General features: G+C 35.1%; 1 protein-coding gene across 2 annotated transcripts in view; it reads left to right on the top strand.

Annotated features, from left to right (window-relative positions):
- The window catches only part of Wwp1 (WW domain containing E3 ubiquitin protein ligase 1), a 101,447-nt gene that overhangs the window by 70,144 nt on the left and 14,152 nt on the right, over window positions 1-17,151 (top strand). For both annotated transcript variants that reach the window (XM_028780182.1, XM_028780190.1), the window contains exons 12-21: window positions 821-875; window positions 957-1,041; window positions 1,154-1,282; window positions 2,361-2,436; window positions 2,535-2,606; window positions 5,323-5,411; window positions 9,455-9,614; window positions 12,631-12,764; window positions 12,855-12,995; window positions 15,150-15,270. In XM_028780182.1, coding sequence (XP_028636015.1) covers window positions 821-875; window positions 957-1,041; window positions 1,154-1,282; window positions 2,361-2,436; window positions 2,535-2,606; window positions 5,323-5,411; window positions 9,455-9,614; window positions 12,631-12,764; window positions 12,855-12,995; window positions 15,150-15,270 — 1,062 coding nt within the window. The remainder of the gene's footprint in view (window positions 1-820; window positions 876-956; window positions 1,042-1,153; window positions 1,283-2,360; window positions 2,437-2,534; window positions 2,607-5,322; window positions 5,412-9,454; window positions 9,615-12,630; window positions 12,765-12,854; window positions 12,996-15,149; window positions 15,271-17,151) is intronic.

The raw sequence follows: 17,151 nt of genomic DNA, 5'->3' as shown, positions 1-17,151 counted from the left end.
ACCTGCACCTTCTGTTGTCATGCCCCTTACCTGCACCTTCTGTTGTCTTGGACCTTACCTGCACCTTCTGTTGTCATGGACCTTGCCAGGTATTTTGAACCTAAAGAGCTGCTGCCCTTGGTCTTATTTCCAGAGTCTCTGTCATGAAAGGGAAAGGTAAACTGAAAGGGGAGAGCTTTCCTATAGAAAGCCCTGTACTTAGCAGCAAGCTCTGTACATTTACTTAGCAAAGAATCCCCTCATCAGGACCTTCTGCTTCTCTCTCATTGGCCAGAATTGATCACTTTATACTTTACAGATCCAGATTCAGTGCAGTAATCCACATGGACACATTGGTACCCCAAACAAAACTAGCAGTTTTAGTGGTTTGATTATCAAGAAAAACAAGATAAAGATGGATAATGAGTACAGTTAGCACTGTCTTTGACAGTAATATCAAATATTTATCAAGATATATGTTTATTACCATTTACTAATTATTTTGCATAATAGTTACTACTATAATAATTTTCTATTTTTGAACATGGACTAATTCTCTATATATTCTTCACCTATCTCTTCTTAGTCCTTAGAAGGACCAGGAAATTAAATATTAATATTATCACATTATTTCTATATTATTTATCATAAATCATTAATTATATTAGCTGATGCCTGTTTTTACTTCATAATATTTTGGAACTTTGTTTCTTGAAATTGCTGTATTAATATTTGCCATATATTTTTTAAATAATTTCTAAGATGTGACTGTTCAGTATATTAATAGATTTCTGGCTAAAAATGTTATCTTATTTCTCTCCCCAACCTATTTTTTAACAAGGCTTCAATGTTAGCTGCAGAAAATGATCCATATGGACCCTTACCACCAGGCTGGGGTAAGCTGATATGACATTGATAAAAATAGGTCTGAGGTATATAGGTATCAAATTGTTATTAAATGTCACACTTTGTTTTAGAAAAAAGAGTGGATTCGACAGACAGAGTTTACTTTGTGAATCATAACACAAAAACAACCCAGTGGGAAGATCCAAGAACTCAAGGGTATGTATGCTACAGTTTTAAGTCATCATGCAGGATAGATGTATAGATAGAATCAGTGGGCTGTAAGTACCTAAAACATACTCACCTTATGATTGTGACTTTTATCTTTTAGCTTACCAAATGAAGAACCCCTGCCAGAAGGCTGGGAAATTAGGTATACCCGGGAAGGTGTTAGGTACTTTGTTGATCATAATACAAGAACAACAACATTCAAAGATCCTCGCAATGGGAAGTCATCGGTGTAAGTGGAAGTCTGAACTTTAAAACTGTTATTTAGTGAAGACAGGTTTAGTCTTGAATTTAGCCCCAGATTTAGAAACAAGATAGTTTTCGTTCAAGAAAACACACACAAATAACACCCAACTATAACTCTTTTTGCTCTATATTATTCCAGATTTATAGTATATCATTCCTTAATTAAAAATATATATATAATATATAATTTTATATAACAATACCATATATGTGCCAAAGATTGTTCTAAGCATTTTATATGTGTTAGCTCATTTTTTATCTTTCAATAACCTTTGAAAGAGATTATTATTATGTTCCTGTTTATTTTTTTTTCTTTTAACAGGACTCCTTTTTCCTCTAAGAAATGATAAGCCATTTATTCTCTTAAAAATAAACAATGTATAGTTTGATTGTTCATTGGTGCATATGTTACACAAAACCATCACTTTCTCCATGTTATTAGCAAATAAAGCTTTCATTGTCTAGAAGAAGGTCAGGTCTCTGTTAAGCATTTAGTAAATGTTCTAGGATGAATAAACTCCCCTGAATATGACAACACCATTTTATGTTCACTCTGGCATGAAAATGGTTTATTCACATCTGTTAAGACTCTTGGCAGTAGAAGCATGATGAGCTGCATCTTGTATCGTCTTTTCTCATTGTCCAGTTAAGTCACATGATCTGCATATAACTCACTCCAAGGAATTTAATTTTGCCATGCTTTGTCTTTGTCCAGATCAGGTTTAAGACAAAGGACAGGCCCCTCTCCCCCAGCCCAAGGTTTCCTTATCTAGAATTTCTTACTTCCTTAGCTTTAGGTATTATCAAAGGTTCCTTTAAGGAGCCTGTAGTAGAACTCAGGACTTCAGTAAACTAAAGGCTTATTGATAAACCTATCCCAAATTGTGGTCTCCCTTCGTACACATGTACCATTGCTGTGGCAACCTTCATGACTCAGGCCACCATTTCCTAGCAGACAGACCTGTACTTATTGTCAGCAAATAACTTTCCCTAGTCATATAATGGTCTAGTACACTCTGATTCATACTGAATATTATACTTGTGTGTGTTTTGTTTCTCTTTAGAACTAAAGGTGGTCCACAGATTGCTTATGAACGCAGCTTTAGGTGGAAGCTTGCTCACTTCCGTTACTTGTGCCAGGTACTACAGTGGTAAATAAATCTCATTTATAATCAGTAGTCAGATCATTATATAATATATACGCTGTGGCTTACATGATATGATGTTTTTGTTTTTAGTCTAATGCACTACCCAGTCATGTAAAGATCAATGTGTCCCGACAGACATTATTTGAAGATTCCTTCCAACAGGTAAGGAAGATATTATCAGACTGAAACAGTACTTTTGTCTCATTCTGAATTTCTAAAGAGAGTTAAAAGTTTTTGACTTTTAAACATTTATAGTAACTCTCATGCCCTGAGTGACTATATTAATAATTATATTAAACTATTATGTGGGCCAGAGACATACATGGAGGCAAATCATTCATATACCTAAGATAAAAATAAACTTCACAATGTAATAAGTCATAATCAATTATTGACAGTTTCTTCATGACTTTTCTTTCCTCATCACAGAGTCTGTGATGGCCATTTGGTGTTAGATAGCCAATATGTTGTATATAATCTTAAAATATATTCTAGTAGAGCCCAGTCCCGACTGCTATATCTCCCAAACAACTCCCATACCTAAGACTCAGAGAACACTCCAAAAAGGGGCAGTGTTTCATTGTCTACCGCTGTCTCCATTTTATAGATAAAGGCGTCACACTGAGAGACAGTCCTCCCACCAAAAATTTAGGTGTAGCTGGGTGTCATATCACATGCCTTTGATCAGCATTCTAGAGGCAGAGACAGGTGAATTCTTGGCCATGTAAGGCTACATAGTGAAAGTCTATCTTAAAAACTAAGAAGGAAAGAAAGGGGTGTGGGAAAGAGTGGGTAAAAGAAAAGAAAGGAACAGAAAAGAGAAGAAAAGAAAAATTTAGGTGTATTCTTACTAAAATAAAATTTATACAGCATTTGGAACAAGTCTGTTTTGACACTTACTTTGTTAGGATTTTATTACTTCAAACAATAAAGTTTGTGAAAATCAAGTTTAATCAAATCAAATTGATAGATTGTGTAATCCATTGAATATTCCATTAGTAACTTTTAAGATCATTCTGACTTCTAGGTTTCATTGAGCCATGATCAAGATGAGCATGTTTTTTAAAATGACATTCCTGCCTTCCTCCCTGACATATGACTGCTTTCTAACCATTTATGATACTTCATCATTTTCATAAGACTGCTCGTCCCTGTCTCCTTACTGGAGTGTATGCTGCATGAGAGCATGGATTATTGGTTTACTTCACCTCTGTACAGTACCTTAGAATAGTGCTTTTAATATAATAGTTATTCAGGAAAGAATGAATGAATGAATGAATACATGAATACATGAATGTAACATGCCTGCCTTTCTGGAATCATTTGCAGAATATTTTTAAAAACAATAACATTATTTTTTTTAATGATGAAGTGGAGAATTTTTCATGACCTCTCCATGTCTTCCTGTGCAATGACTTTATAACTTTCTTTATACTTAAATAAGTTTCATTAATTTTTAATTATTTCTTTTATTCTTGAAATTAAAATAAAATTATATCATTTCCCTCTTCCAGTGAAAAAGAGGCCATAAATTTGAAAAGAAGCCAGGTGGGATATATGGGAGAATATTGAGGGAGAAAATGATATCATTATATTACAATCTCTTATGTTTGGTTGTTTTCTGTATTTCCTTATAAGACAAGCGTATCTCTATATTTAGTTGTTTTCTGTAATGGTCACTGTCTATTGCAAAAACCTTTGTTTGGTGAGAGATGAGACATCACATCTGGGGTATAAGGACAACTATTTAGAATGTACTTAGAGATGATGCTGCTTTAGTAAAGTGGTGGTGATAGGCTCTCCTTCAAGATCTGACTTTCTTAGTACTGGCTAGTTGTCTAGCTTTCCAGTACTAAGCATGGTGTCTTTCTTGTTGAGGTGGACTTAGGTCCAATTACAGATTGTTAATGCCAAGGTATTGTGCTACTACTGCACCCTTAGAGTTTTTGTGCAATGCTGCTTGCTATTGTTTGTTTGTTTGTGTTTTTTTTTGCTTTTTTTTTTTTTTACAGGTTAAAATGGAATGGTAATACTGAAGGTCTAGAGACAGCCTCATTTTACTAGCTGTTAAGCTTTAGAAAATATAGCCAATGGAGCTGTTATCAAAGCTGCCTTTGTGTGTGACTTATTCTGAGCCAAATAATTGCATCAAGTTTCCAAGTGTATTACAAATGGCTTGTTCAGAGTTAAATTTGAATTGCTTTAGTAAATGTGTATCTAAATTTATGTTAGTTGTTATTTTACTTTTCTGTCTTAAGTCTGTTCAGATATGAATTGAGACCATAATTGCCCTTTAGGGAAGCCTATTAGTGAGCTGCGTTAGAACCCAGACCTGGGTTGGCTGTGGTTCTGATGGATGGTAGTAAATACGAATTTTTATCCACAAGTAACGCATGCTTCTGATTAACTTTAATGAAAACTTACAGATTATGAGAATGTATTTGGATCTAATTTCAAGACATGCTGTTGTATAAACAGACATCATCAAGTAAATATTGCAGATGAATTTCTAGCCTCCAGAGATAGGTGTGGTGTAGATGGTGGTGTGGTGGGACTCCAAAAGTACTTTCAGTATACAGTATTGCTACAGAGAAAAGGTTACCGGTCACCTGTGGAAGGACTATACAACTTGTCTTTGCTTACCACTAAAGTACAACCACTGTTTAACCCTAGAACAGGGAAAACTATATGAAAGCGAGTCAAAGAGAACTTGAGGGATTGTCAGGTTTTAGCTAGTTTATAGGACAAACCAGATGAACTGCAGAATTAAATATGAGATGAGGAAATGCGTACTTTTGAAAATACAAATTGAATTGTTTTGTAAGTAACTTATGTCATATATAAGTGTCTAAATATTCATATTTTTGTCTTTAATTAGATTATGGCATTAAAACCATATGACTTGAGGCGGCGATTATATGTAATATTTAGAGGAGAAGAAGGCCTTGATTATGGTGGCCTTGCAAGGTAAACTTAAAAACGTACTGCTTTGGAATAAATCTATTTTGTTATCTGTGGTAGATTTATTCTTTCAAAAATGTATGACTATATTTATGTTTTTTAATAGCAACCAGAGTTATTTTGGATAACCATTATTACAATTTTTGCATATGTATTTGTGTATGGTATGTGTGTATGTCTACTTGCATGAGTGTGGCACACGTGTGTGTATGGCTACATGTGTGTGGAGGCCTGAGGTTGACACCTGGTGTCTTCCTCTCTACCTTTATATGTTTAGGCATTGTGTCTTGCTGAATCTAGCATTCAGTATTTGAGCTGGTTTGATTAGCCAACTTTTTCTGGTATTTCTTCCCTCCACATCCCAGGTACTGGGATTACAGGTGGTCATGACCACATACCCAGGGCACGCATACCCAGGGCACACAGGCTCTGATGAAGAGAGATCTCAGGGTCTCCTGCCTACATGGCAAGTGCTTTATGCACTGAGCCATCACAGGGTCCAACCATTAGGATTACTCTTCTGTACATGCTAATGTTCTTATCAAATAGCTGTATAGTACTCCACATATGGGTGTAGCATAACTCACGGAAGGCTCTTTATTAATTTTGCTATTTCAGTGTTGCATGTCACTTTTATTTGTGCTGCTGCTCTGATCTCAGTTTATTTGGAAAGTGAAATTTTCTTCATTTACTGAATAGACTGTTAAGAGTAGATACTTGTGAAGTAGTTAGTAAAAATTCTGTTTTCCCCTTCAGCTGCTTCACTCAAATCTATATTGGCATTTGTTTTTTTTTTGTTTGTTTGTTTCGTTTTGAAGACAGTATTTCTCTGTGTAGCCTTGGCTGTCCTGGAACTCGCTCTTTAGATCAGCCAATCAGGCTGGCCTTGAACTCACAGAGACCTGCCTGCCTTTGATTCCTGAGTGCTGGGATTAAAGGCATGAACCACCACACCTGGCAGCATTTTTTTTTAATTTAGCAGTTTCATTAAAACTTCCTAAGAATTCAGATTTTCATAGAATTTTATACAACTAGACAACCACACTTTGGATCTAGCTGACCAAATGCAGGACCAGGTCACAACTGGTAGAAGAAGATAATTGGTGGTTGTCAGTGTTTATGTTATCATTCTCTATCCAAATAATTATTACAATTTATAGCTGCTATCCAAGAAATATTCATAGTGTATGTAGTTTGAGTTTTTCTCAGTTTCAGAAATGCCCAGACATTGAAATGAAAGGTACATCTTAGAAATGAGACAACATGGTATCTTTTTCCTTCACTGTCTGTTTTGATAACATTCACATTCTTTTTTTGAATTATTGTTTGTCTTAGTTATTTGGTTCCAGTTTTATGTTTTAACAGCTTAAACAGTTAAACTGTTGTTCTGTATCATTATTTTCTTCTAATTTTTTATTTGAATCACGCATTAGATGGTTAGACTCATCATTGAGGTGCTTATCCAAGAATTCATTGGGGCAATTGTTTCTATAGCTGTTACATGTTTGGAAATATTTTCTTTGTTGGTTTTCAATATAAACAGCAACCTCAGTGGACAGAAATGTCTTGCACAGCACTGTCTATCCAGTAGTCCTAGGTACTGCTTCACTGTTGTTTCAGAATTGAATGTGAATACTATGAAATATGAGGCCAAACCTTTGTTAGAAAATCTTCTTCTCTGAGGGCACATGCTGTCCTTTAAAGTTCACTAGTTTCATTGCAGATTGTTTGATCTTTTTTGTTTGTTTGTTTCTTTGTTTTTTTTTTTAAGGAACATATTAAGAGCTTTAATTTCAGGGAAGTTTTCTTCTATTTTATCTTTGAATATTTTTTTCTGTTCTATTTGTTCTTTTCTTTCTTCAGGAACATCAGTCATGGGTATGTGGAATCTCCTTTGTCAGTCAATGTGTCTGTCATCTTTTCTCTAATCATTCTGATCCCAGTGCTTTTCTTGTTTGCTTCTCTGAAGCCTGTCTTCGTGTCACTGTTTGCAGGATTGCCCTATGTTTTGCAGCTTCTCATGTGATTTTTCTTCATTTGCTGTTTTACTGTTTTCTTCATTTTCTTCCTTAGGCCCTGCTAGCTCCTATGTGTTGGTTCATGATTCTTTCAGCCTCATCTGTCTAGTTTGAGAGTGTGGAGCTGAGCTTGTGTTGAAAGTCGATTCTCTTGGTTCTTTCTAGTTAGGAACTCTTTGTGTTGGTATTAGGGTGAAGGCTTTTGTCATCGATAGACATTCTTTTGGATCAGTGTAGTTTTCTCTAGTTTGCTGCTTTCTAAAAGTGATCTGAAGCAATTGGAAAGTTTATTCCTAGCATGTGTGTGTGTGTGTGTGTGTGTGTGTGTACGTTTATATTTAAACACATTTTTTACTAGAATTTACCTGTTTCTCTTTTCTGAGGAAAATGTGTTAATTGAACCCAACCACAAAGCGAAGTTACTTAGTTCACTTACTATTTTGAACCTGATTTAGTTATATGAGTTGATATTAATTTATAGTTGATTTTATTTTGTAACTGTCTTCTGTAGCCCTCAGATAGTTTCAGGGATATTCTTAAAATTCTATTAATCATTTATAAACAAAATAGGAGACCAAAAGAATCACCATAGAGGTGAACCATGATGACTTGAAATTTTTCAGATTTCTTGACAGTATTACCAGATTGAAATGAATAATTAAAATTGTGTCTTTTCTTGACCAGATAGATTTAATGTCAGCATGCATGAGGCAAAAGCTGATAGATTTCATTTGAAGCCAGCCCAGTCTACTTAGCAAGTTCCAGGACAGTCAAAGCTACATAGTGTCTTTAAAAAACAAACAAACAAAAAAGACCAAGCAAAAAATGACAACAATGCAGGCTTTTCTTTAAAAACAGTATCCCCAAGTTTCTGCTTTTACTGGCACCAACTGGCTGAGTCTGTTAGGATAGCATGCACTCATCATGATAGATAGTTCCCACCACTGTATTAAAAAGATTAGGTTAATGTGCCTAGAGATTTTCTTTCCTTAAAGCCCTACCATATTTATTAGCAGGTTCATAATGAGGATTGGGGATTTTGGCAAGGCAAAGACCCATGAACTCACTGATCGCAATAAATATTTGAGTTTGTACTCTTACTTTAGAACATTTTGTACATGTTTATTTTGTGTTAAAATTTTTAAAGTAAACCAAAAATAGGTGGATAAAAGTTAGTAAGTACTTAACACATTTAAAGATTTCACTTTTTAATTTTAGGATTATTTTGAATACATTTGCTATGCAATTTGAACTGTTCTAAGAACCTGAGACAGGATGGCTACTACAGACTCAAAGCCAGCTTAGGCTACATATCAAATTCCAGACTAACCTGAGCTGTAGAGTAAGACCTTATCTCAAAAAAACAAGACAAAACACCTTACCATTTTGTAGCAGCAGTGTTATGTGCTGTAATGTCAACCTCAAATACTTAGTGGAATGGCTTATCCCTGGCTTAGCATGAATGAAATCTTGGATTCCATACCTAGAATCAACAACAAACCCAAAACAAAATAAAAAGGTTTTTAAGTAGATATTACAGAATGCTTATAAAAGTTAAGAATACTGAAGATATATGGGCATGGCTTTTACTTTTGAGGTTAATGTACATAAAAATATTTTCCAGATTGATATTGCACAATGAATGCAATGACATATACATACTATGCTCTGACATTGCTTCAAAATTTGCTAAAATTGGAATGAAATGTGAATTCACAAAAAAATGTCATCTATATAGGTTGAATTAAATGTGACAAAAGATACCCAAATCAAATTCTGATGTAGAAAAGCACATACATGTGAAAAATAGTGAGCTTGCAATTTGACTGTGCAGAATTAGCAGGACTTGGAATGGAAAGCTGGATCATGAAATAGAAATGGAGGAGAGCTAATAAATGAGTAGAGGGGTGTGTGTGCGTGTGTGTACATGTATGTGTGCATGCATGCATTTATTTATGGATCTATTTAAGATCATTTTTAAATCCACATATATATGAATACTAAAAGTAATCTTGACTTATTTTCTTATAGAGAATGGTTTTTCTTGCTTTCCCATGAAGTTTTGAACCCAATGTATTGCTTATTTGAGTATGCAGGCAAGAATAACTATTGTTTACAGATAAATCCAGCATCAACTATAAATCCCGACCATCTTTCATACTTCTGTTTTATTGGTCGCTTTATTGCAATGGTGAGTTTCCAACTTTCAGTTATCTTATTTACATATTGCTAACTTCAAAAGTGTTTTAGGGGCTAGGGAGATGGCTCAGTGGGTAAATTTCTTGCCAAGTAGGCTCAAGGACTGGAATTCTGATCCCCAGTGGCCTTCTTGTAATTCCAATACTTATAAGGTAATACTTAATCCTCAGAGCAAGCTTGCTAAAAAGTAAAGTAGCCGAAACTACAACTTTCAGATTTGATTTGTTTGTTTGAAAGACTCTGTCTCAATATGGTGGTGAGTAATTTAGGGAGACAGTCAATACCAATCTTGGGTCTACACACACACATGTGTACACCACATACATAGACGTACAAAAAAGTGTATTTCATAAAAATCTTTTGAAAAAGACTTTATATCCTCCCTTAGTTACAAGCAATTTACAGTTGCTGGGGGAAGTTTCAGATTCCTTAGTGGTGGGCATTACCAGTAAACTCTGTTTTTAAATAAACAGTATTCCACCCATGATCATTCAAGCAACCAAAATTAAAAACAATGGGATGTGTGTGCTAGCACATATACACACGCACACTGACATGAAAGTAGAAGGGAAGAATTGTTGGGAAGAAAAGTGCAGTGGATGAGGGAGGGGATAACATGATGATGGGAATATGATTAAAGAAGTACATTATGTATGGATTAAATTTAGGGAGAATAAGTAAAATTAAGAAAATAAAAAGCTTTGTTACTCACTTTATGTGGAGAAAAGGGGATGGTGTTATTTACTTCAAGGAAAATCTGAGTTACTGAGTAAGTACACTCACTAACTTAGTGCTTTCAGAATTTTCAGAGCTTAGCAGTAGTAGCCTTTGTGAATTGTCTTTTAAGAGGTGTTTATAATTTTTACACTACATTATCCATTAACTTATTTAGCAAGTATCTGTTGGGAATCTACAATAATTCCATGCCCATTTCTAGGCACTGGGTATTAAAGAATAACAACAAAATGGTACAGTTCCTACTCTTGGAATCTAAATTCTGTAATGTGGGGTGGGGGTGGGCATTGCCTTTTCATATAAGTGACTAAAGAAGCCCTCTAAAGTCTGAACACGAGTGGAAATATGAAGAAGGCAAGAGACTGGGTCACATGGATACCTTGGAGAAAAACACTTTGGGCTCATGGAGCAGCAAGGCAATGCTTACAGGGTTTCCAAATGACTCACATGGGAGAAAATATGGTGAGAAATGAGATTGAGAAATGCCATGTAGAACTTTTTAGGGAATTCCTGTAAGGGTTTTGAGGTCAGTTAAGTGTCATGAACTGAGTAATACCAACAAGAAATCCTCTACTGTGGGCAATAGAAAACAGAGGCAGAGACACAGACCGTTTGTAGAGGTCATAGTGAGACCTCGTAGCGATGTTGTTGATCTGTGCTGTAGTAACAGATGTGAGAAGTGGTTTGGATTCAGGTTATATTCTGAAGTTTGAAAGAAAAAGGTTTGCTTAGATTGGGAGAAAGACATAAAAGTAAAAATGAGGCACCAAAATGAACAGCTTATGCATCTGTTTGAAATTGCCGTTTCCTAAGAGGGTGCTTTGGGGACAAGAACAATTCCTGGAGGTAAGGAAAATCAAGAATGTTGGATTTCTTCTGCACTCAGGGTGCCTGTAACTATCCAGTGATAATTACAAGATAGATAGATATCCAAGTCTGGTGACAAGATATCCAGGTCAGAAAGAAGCATTTGGGGATTTGAAGCACATATTGAATATCAAAAGCTCATGGTTGTGTTAAGGAATAATGTGCACAGAGGAATTAAGGGTTATTTATAAACTGAGGTGACGAAAAGGAGTTAAAAAAAAAACTACCTGAGATTAGAAAATCAAGTAAGTGATTCTCAGAAGAAAATAGTAGAAGGAAGGGTATTTCAAAGTAAATGCCATAGTTAGACCTTCCTTACGTCACTGACAGGTTGGCATTAGCCATTTAGCAAGGTGAGAAAGATTATGAGTGCTGGCCTGGGAAGACCGGTGTGTATTCAATCATAGGCATCTGCTGTAGAAAAGTTCACAGTGCAGTATCATAGAGAATTTGTAACAATCAATAGTATTCCATTATTGTAGTTCAGGTTGATAACCTGCCCCAACCTCCTGTGTGCTGGATTATGGCCATGTGCCACCAAGCTCAGCTGACGACAAAGAATTGGATGAACCCCATAATATAAGAAGTATTGGAGTATTGTATAAAAGGGAGAAGTCTGTATTGCTCACAAAAGTGGTAACTTATTTGCAATAGGAGTATGCAAGTTCAGATGCTAGTGGTGAGCAGATGGGTAGACTACACAAAAGTGCTCCTGGTTGTTATTTCCTGTGTGCAGTAAGTTTAGTAAGTATATGAAGACAAAGGAGTTACAGGGACAAAGGAGCTGAGACAGGGAAACTGAATGTAGTAAGTAAACAATACTTCCTGTGGGGTTGCTGGTCACAGCTAACTAGCTTGGTATATGTACTTCTAGCTTGTTCTACTAATGTATAGGCAGAGTAAATTCTAAGTTGATTTTTGACTAGGTTTGTTAGAAATACAGTGGGAGGGTTTGAAGCAGTATAAGTGACTTATTGATTGAATGTAAGCGGAATAAGGGGCTGAGAATAGTTTTAGATATTCATGTAATCAAAACTGGTGCTTCTTCCTGTATTCATGCTGAATGTAGGCATGAAGAAGACACAGAGGTCCTACAGACAAGAAAGGAATGGAAAAAAGTACATGGGCCTTTATATTTCTGCATTTAAGTTAATTATTAAAATATTTAAATGTGGAAGAAGTTGGTAATAGTCTCATCATCTTTTTATAGTTCTTATGTACATTACGTTTGACGTATGAAATAAATTTTTCATTATAGTTTTCTATGCTTTGCATTTTAGTATGCTAACCTTCACAGTTTATACCATTAAATAGTGCTTTTTAATATGTAAAGCTGCATGATTTCTATTTTGTCACTGTGCTCTAAAGATTATTACTTTGTAAGTGTAAATAATTTTTTTTAACAGGCACTATTCCATGGAAAGTTTATTGATACTGGTTTCTCTTTACCATTCTACAAGCGTATGCTAAGTAAAAAACTTACCATTAAGGATTTGGAATCTATTGATACTGAATTTTACAACTCTCTAATCTGGATAAGGTTTGAAATATTTTTTTTAATTAAGGTATTTACTTGGAATCCATTTATATATTGTACTTATATGCACACTCACTATTTTTTTTTATCCAGAGATAACAATATTGAAGAATGTGGCTTAGAAATGTACTTTTCTGTAGACATGGAGATTCTGGGAAAAGTTACTTCACATGATTTAAAGTTGGGAGGTTCCAATATCCTGGTGACTGAAGAAAATAAAGATGAATATATTGGGTAGGTTGATAGAGCTGATTGAATTCATTTTGTATTAGTTATGGAATATAATTAGAAATCTCCTATAGTTACACTCTCAGTTTTATTAGTTTTTACAAAACATTTGGAAAGCTCACATCAGGTTCTTTCCCTGCTGGGTCAGATCCTTGTGCTCTAAAGCTGATCCACAGCTCCTGTTCCAGTTCCCTTTTTGTGTTTCCCTACAAGTTTTAGGATCTTTTGTCTAATTTTTTGCAGAATGTCATTGGAATTTGACAGGGTTTCCGTTGAGTCTCTACCTTTGCTTTTAATAGTATAACCATTTTCATGCTACTAATTCTGCTGCTCCAAGAGCACCGGTGGCTTCTATCTTCTGTCTTCAGATTCCTTCTTTAGTGTTTTAGTATTTTTACTTTTATTTCTTGGATTTATTCCAAAGCTTTATTTTCTGGCTTATTACCAGTATGATTGTTTTCCTGATTTCTTTTTCAGCATATTCATTACTGGTGTATAGAAAAGCTATTAACTAATTTCTATAAAAATTATTAATAGCTGATAAATACATATATGGATTGTGTCTTGTTACTTTGCTAAACATTTATTAGTTCCAAGAGGTTTTTGGTGTTGAGTCTTCAGCATTTGTCATATACAGTATCATTTTCTGCTAATAGAAATTGTATTGTAATGTTAAATACTACGTATTGTTAAATACCCATAAGGCTTGATTGCCTCCAGGGACAAGAGAAACTGCTTGTTACCTTGTTTCTTAATTTAAAACTTGGTTGAATAAAGACACCAACAGCCTATTGTTGGGCAGAAGAGAGATAAGACTGGGTTAGGGTTTCCAGGCTTGTGATCTGAGGGAGGACCATGAGGGGACGAAGGATGGGATGTGGAGAGAAGAAAAGACACCTTGGAGTAGGTGGATCATGAAAACATGGAGATGAGGGCTGCTGGCCAATTGGAGTTAAAGAACAACCCAGATGAAACCTAGGTAGTCATATCTCAGGGCTATTGAGAAGGAAGCAGACATAATAACATAGAGGATAGATACATGCCCAGCTCTAGTGCATTAAAGGCTTATTGTAAGTATGAAGGTTGTATGTCTTTTATCTGGGAACTGAATGATCAAAGGTGGGATAGAAACACCCCACTGAGAATTACTATAACAAGAGTAATTATAGCCTTTGTTTATTTCTTGCTTCAGTACTCTTATTACTTCAAGTCATATACTAAGTAAGTGCCTTGTCTCAGTCCTGTCAGAAATGCATTGAGGCTTTTTCCCACTTACTGCAAAGGCTATAGATTACTCGGATACTGCCTTCATTATGTTGTTATGATAGTAGGTTCTTCAGTGCTTATGTCTTGAAGGGTTGTACTTTGTCAAAGGCCTTTTCTCCATCCACTGAGATTCCATGATTTCTATTCTATAATCTCAGATTCTCAGTCTCTCTCCCTCGGTCTGTCTTTCATAAGTATATCTGTGTATCTGTCAGACTGTCTATCCTTGTGTTTTGGTGTCAGGTGATAACTGTCTTTATAAGATGATGTTGATGAACTTTGTTCTGGTTTTATGGATTACTTTGAGGAACACTGATATTAGTTCTCTGAGAGTCAGTTGAGGCCTGAGCATATTGCTTGAAGATACTTTATTACTGTTTTGATCTCACTGCTTTTCATAGGTCCATTTAAGTTGTCTATATTCTCTTCATGTAATTATGGTAGATCATGTGTGTCAAGAAACGTATTATTTCTTCTGGGTTTTTCTTTTATTGGCCTATGGGAAGGGTGTATGGTGGGTTTGGAGGGAGGAAAGTGAAGGGAGAAAGGTTGAAGTGGGTGGGGGAGCATTGTCTCAGAAGCAAATGGGAGGGTGGATGGGGTGAAGAACTCTTGGAGGGGCGACAAGAACGAGGGACAACATTTGGAATGTAACTAAAACTTTATTTAAAAAGCAAAAAAAATTATTTAAAAAATGTAAGTACTAAAAATGATAGTATGAATTTGTTAGTGGAAAATGTTAACTCTAAAAATGACATAGATATATACATACATGCTTGTGTGCACATATTTGGGTAGTATATTTAGAAAAAGAAATTTAAAGCTTTCTTGGTGTTTTTGTCCCTTAGCTTTGTATATACATGACCTATTTTCAAATACTGTCTTTATTTTCAGCTTAATGACAGAATGGCGTTTTTCTCGAGGAGTACAAGAACAGACCAAAGCTTTCCTTGATGGGTTTAATGAAGTTGTTCCCCTTCAGTGGCTACAGTACTTTGATGAAAAAGAATTGGAGGTTAGGCTCATTTATTATATGATTGCAGGGGGTGCTGTTGATGGAACGAGTGGGCTTTGTGTTTCCTCTCCATTTCCAGTCTCACTTTATCTGTACTCTCCACATCCAGTGTTGTCTGTTCCTTTACTTCTGCTCAGGTGGGCCTTGAAGTCAGGATCCCCTGTTTCAGCCTCTGTATTCTTGATGTGCCAGCAGTGCTCCATCATGTATAGCTTGTTTTATTGTTTTACACAAACTTTAGTACAATATTGATTCTTCTTATTTATCTAAAAGTATGTGGCACTGGGTTTTATGTTTTAAGAACAATGGTATCTCAAGGACAATATCATCAGTCATTGTCATCTATTAGGGGTCAAAAAGAGGAATTCAATCACTATTAATAATTTAAGGAAGTTTCAGAAATCTTAATTTGACAGTGACTTTCTTGAAAGATGAGATTTTTAAATGAATTACTAGTGGTCCTGACTGCATGTAAAGAAGGTTATTAGGTATACATCAGAAGTGGGTCTGTTTATAAATAAAAAGATAAAAATACATACAAAATTTACCATTTTAATGATTTTTAAGCATGTAATTCACTAGTATTAAGTATGACTGCATTGTAATACATCAAGTCTTGGGGATTCTTCTATCTTATAAAACTGAAACTCATTAAACACAAAGCTTCATGTCCCTCTACTTTATTTTTATTAACTGTTTAAATGCTCTATAAATGGATCATATTTATGGTTTCATTATTTACTTATTTATCTATCTGTTTATAAATTATTTTTATTTCATGTGCATTGGTGTTTTCTCTGTATGTATGTCTGTGTGAGATTGTCAGATCCTCTGGAACTGGAGTTACAGACAGGTGTGAGCTGCCATGTGGGTGCTGAGAACTGAACCCAGGTCCTCTGGAAGAACAGTCAGTGCTCCTAACTGCTGAGTCGTCTCTCCATCCCATATGTGTGTTTTTATGACTGTTTATTTAACTCACCATAATGTCCTCAATGTAGCATGTTTCATATTTTTTAAAGCTGAATATTTTTGTCATAAATAGTCAGAAAGGGGTGAAAAATAATCACTAAATACAAGTCTCCTATACTAAAACCTCAAAAAACTACAGACATAAAAAATAAGACATGGAGTGTGTTGTAAATTTGAGATTTGATATTGCTAGCATGTCAGTTCTCTCTGAGGTGATCTGTGAACATAGCAATAGTCAACATCCCAAAAGAAGATAATAAAATCATTTATTATGAGAACCTACAAAAGCTGTAGAATGGCCAAAATAATTTTTAAAGGAACATATTTGAGAGATGTTTATATTTTGATTTATGGCATATAAACAGAGCCCAACATGTATTGCCAAATTATTTTCAGTGGAAAGGGGGAAATCATTTTCAACAGATAAAGTTGAAACAACTGGATATCCATAGGAAAGAAAATTAACTTTGGCTGCTACCTCAGGCCACAAAGATTAATTTAACATTTATATTAAATATAAATATGAATGCCTAAAATTAAACAAAAGAATATTAGCCTAAATAAAATCCCAATTTGGAAAATCTTGGTAGTTTCTCAGGATATAAAGTTAAATGTATGTCTTTCTCATGTTGTAGCATATCTTCCATTTGATGTTTATACAAACATGCACATATTCATAATTCAGGTACAAGTTGCTTACAGAGTGTTTTTTAATACCATAAAGAAAATAGCCTGACCTCATCAAAAGTAAAAATTCTGGTCTTTAAAGGATATCATTATGGAAAAAAAAAAAGAAGGAAGGAAGGATAAAAGGAAAAAAGGCAGGCAGGCAGGCTAGACTAGGCTAGGCTAGGCTTATTGGTAGACACCTGCATTCCCAGCACTGGAAAGATAGGCTCAGGATTGCCATTC

Source organism: Grammomys surdaster, unplaced genomic scaffold (assembly GCF_004785775.1).
Source record: "Grammomys surdaster isolate TR1022 unplaced genomic scaffold, NIH_TR_1.0 97, whole genome shotgun sequence".
NCBI classification, from domain to species: Eukaryota; Metazoa; Chordata; class Mammalia; order Rodentia; family Muridae; genus Grammomys; species Grammomys surdaster.
Note: the sequence above shows the minus strand (reverse complement) of the source record. Positions and strands in the feature narration are given on the sequence as shown.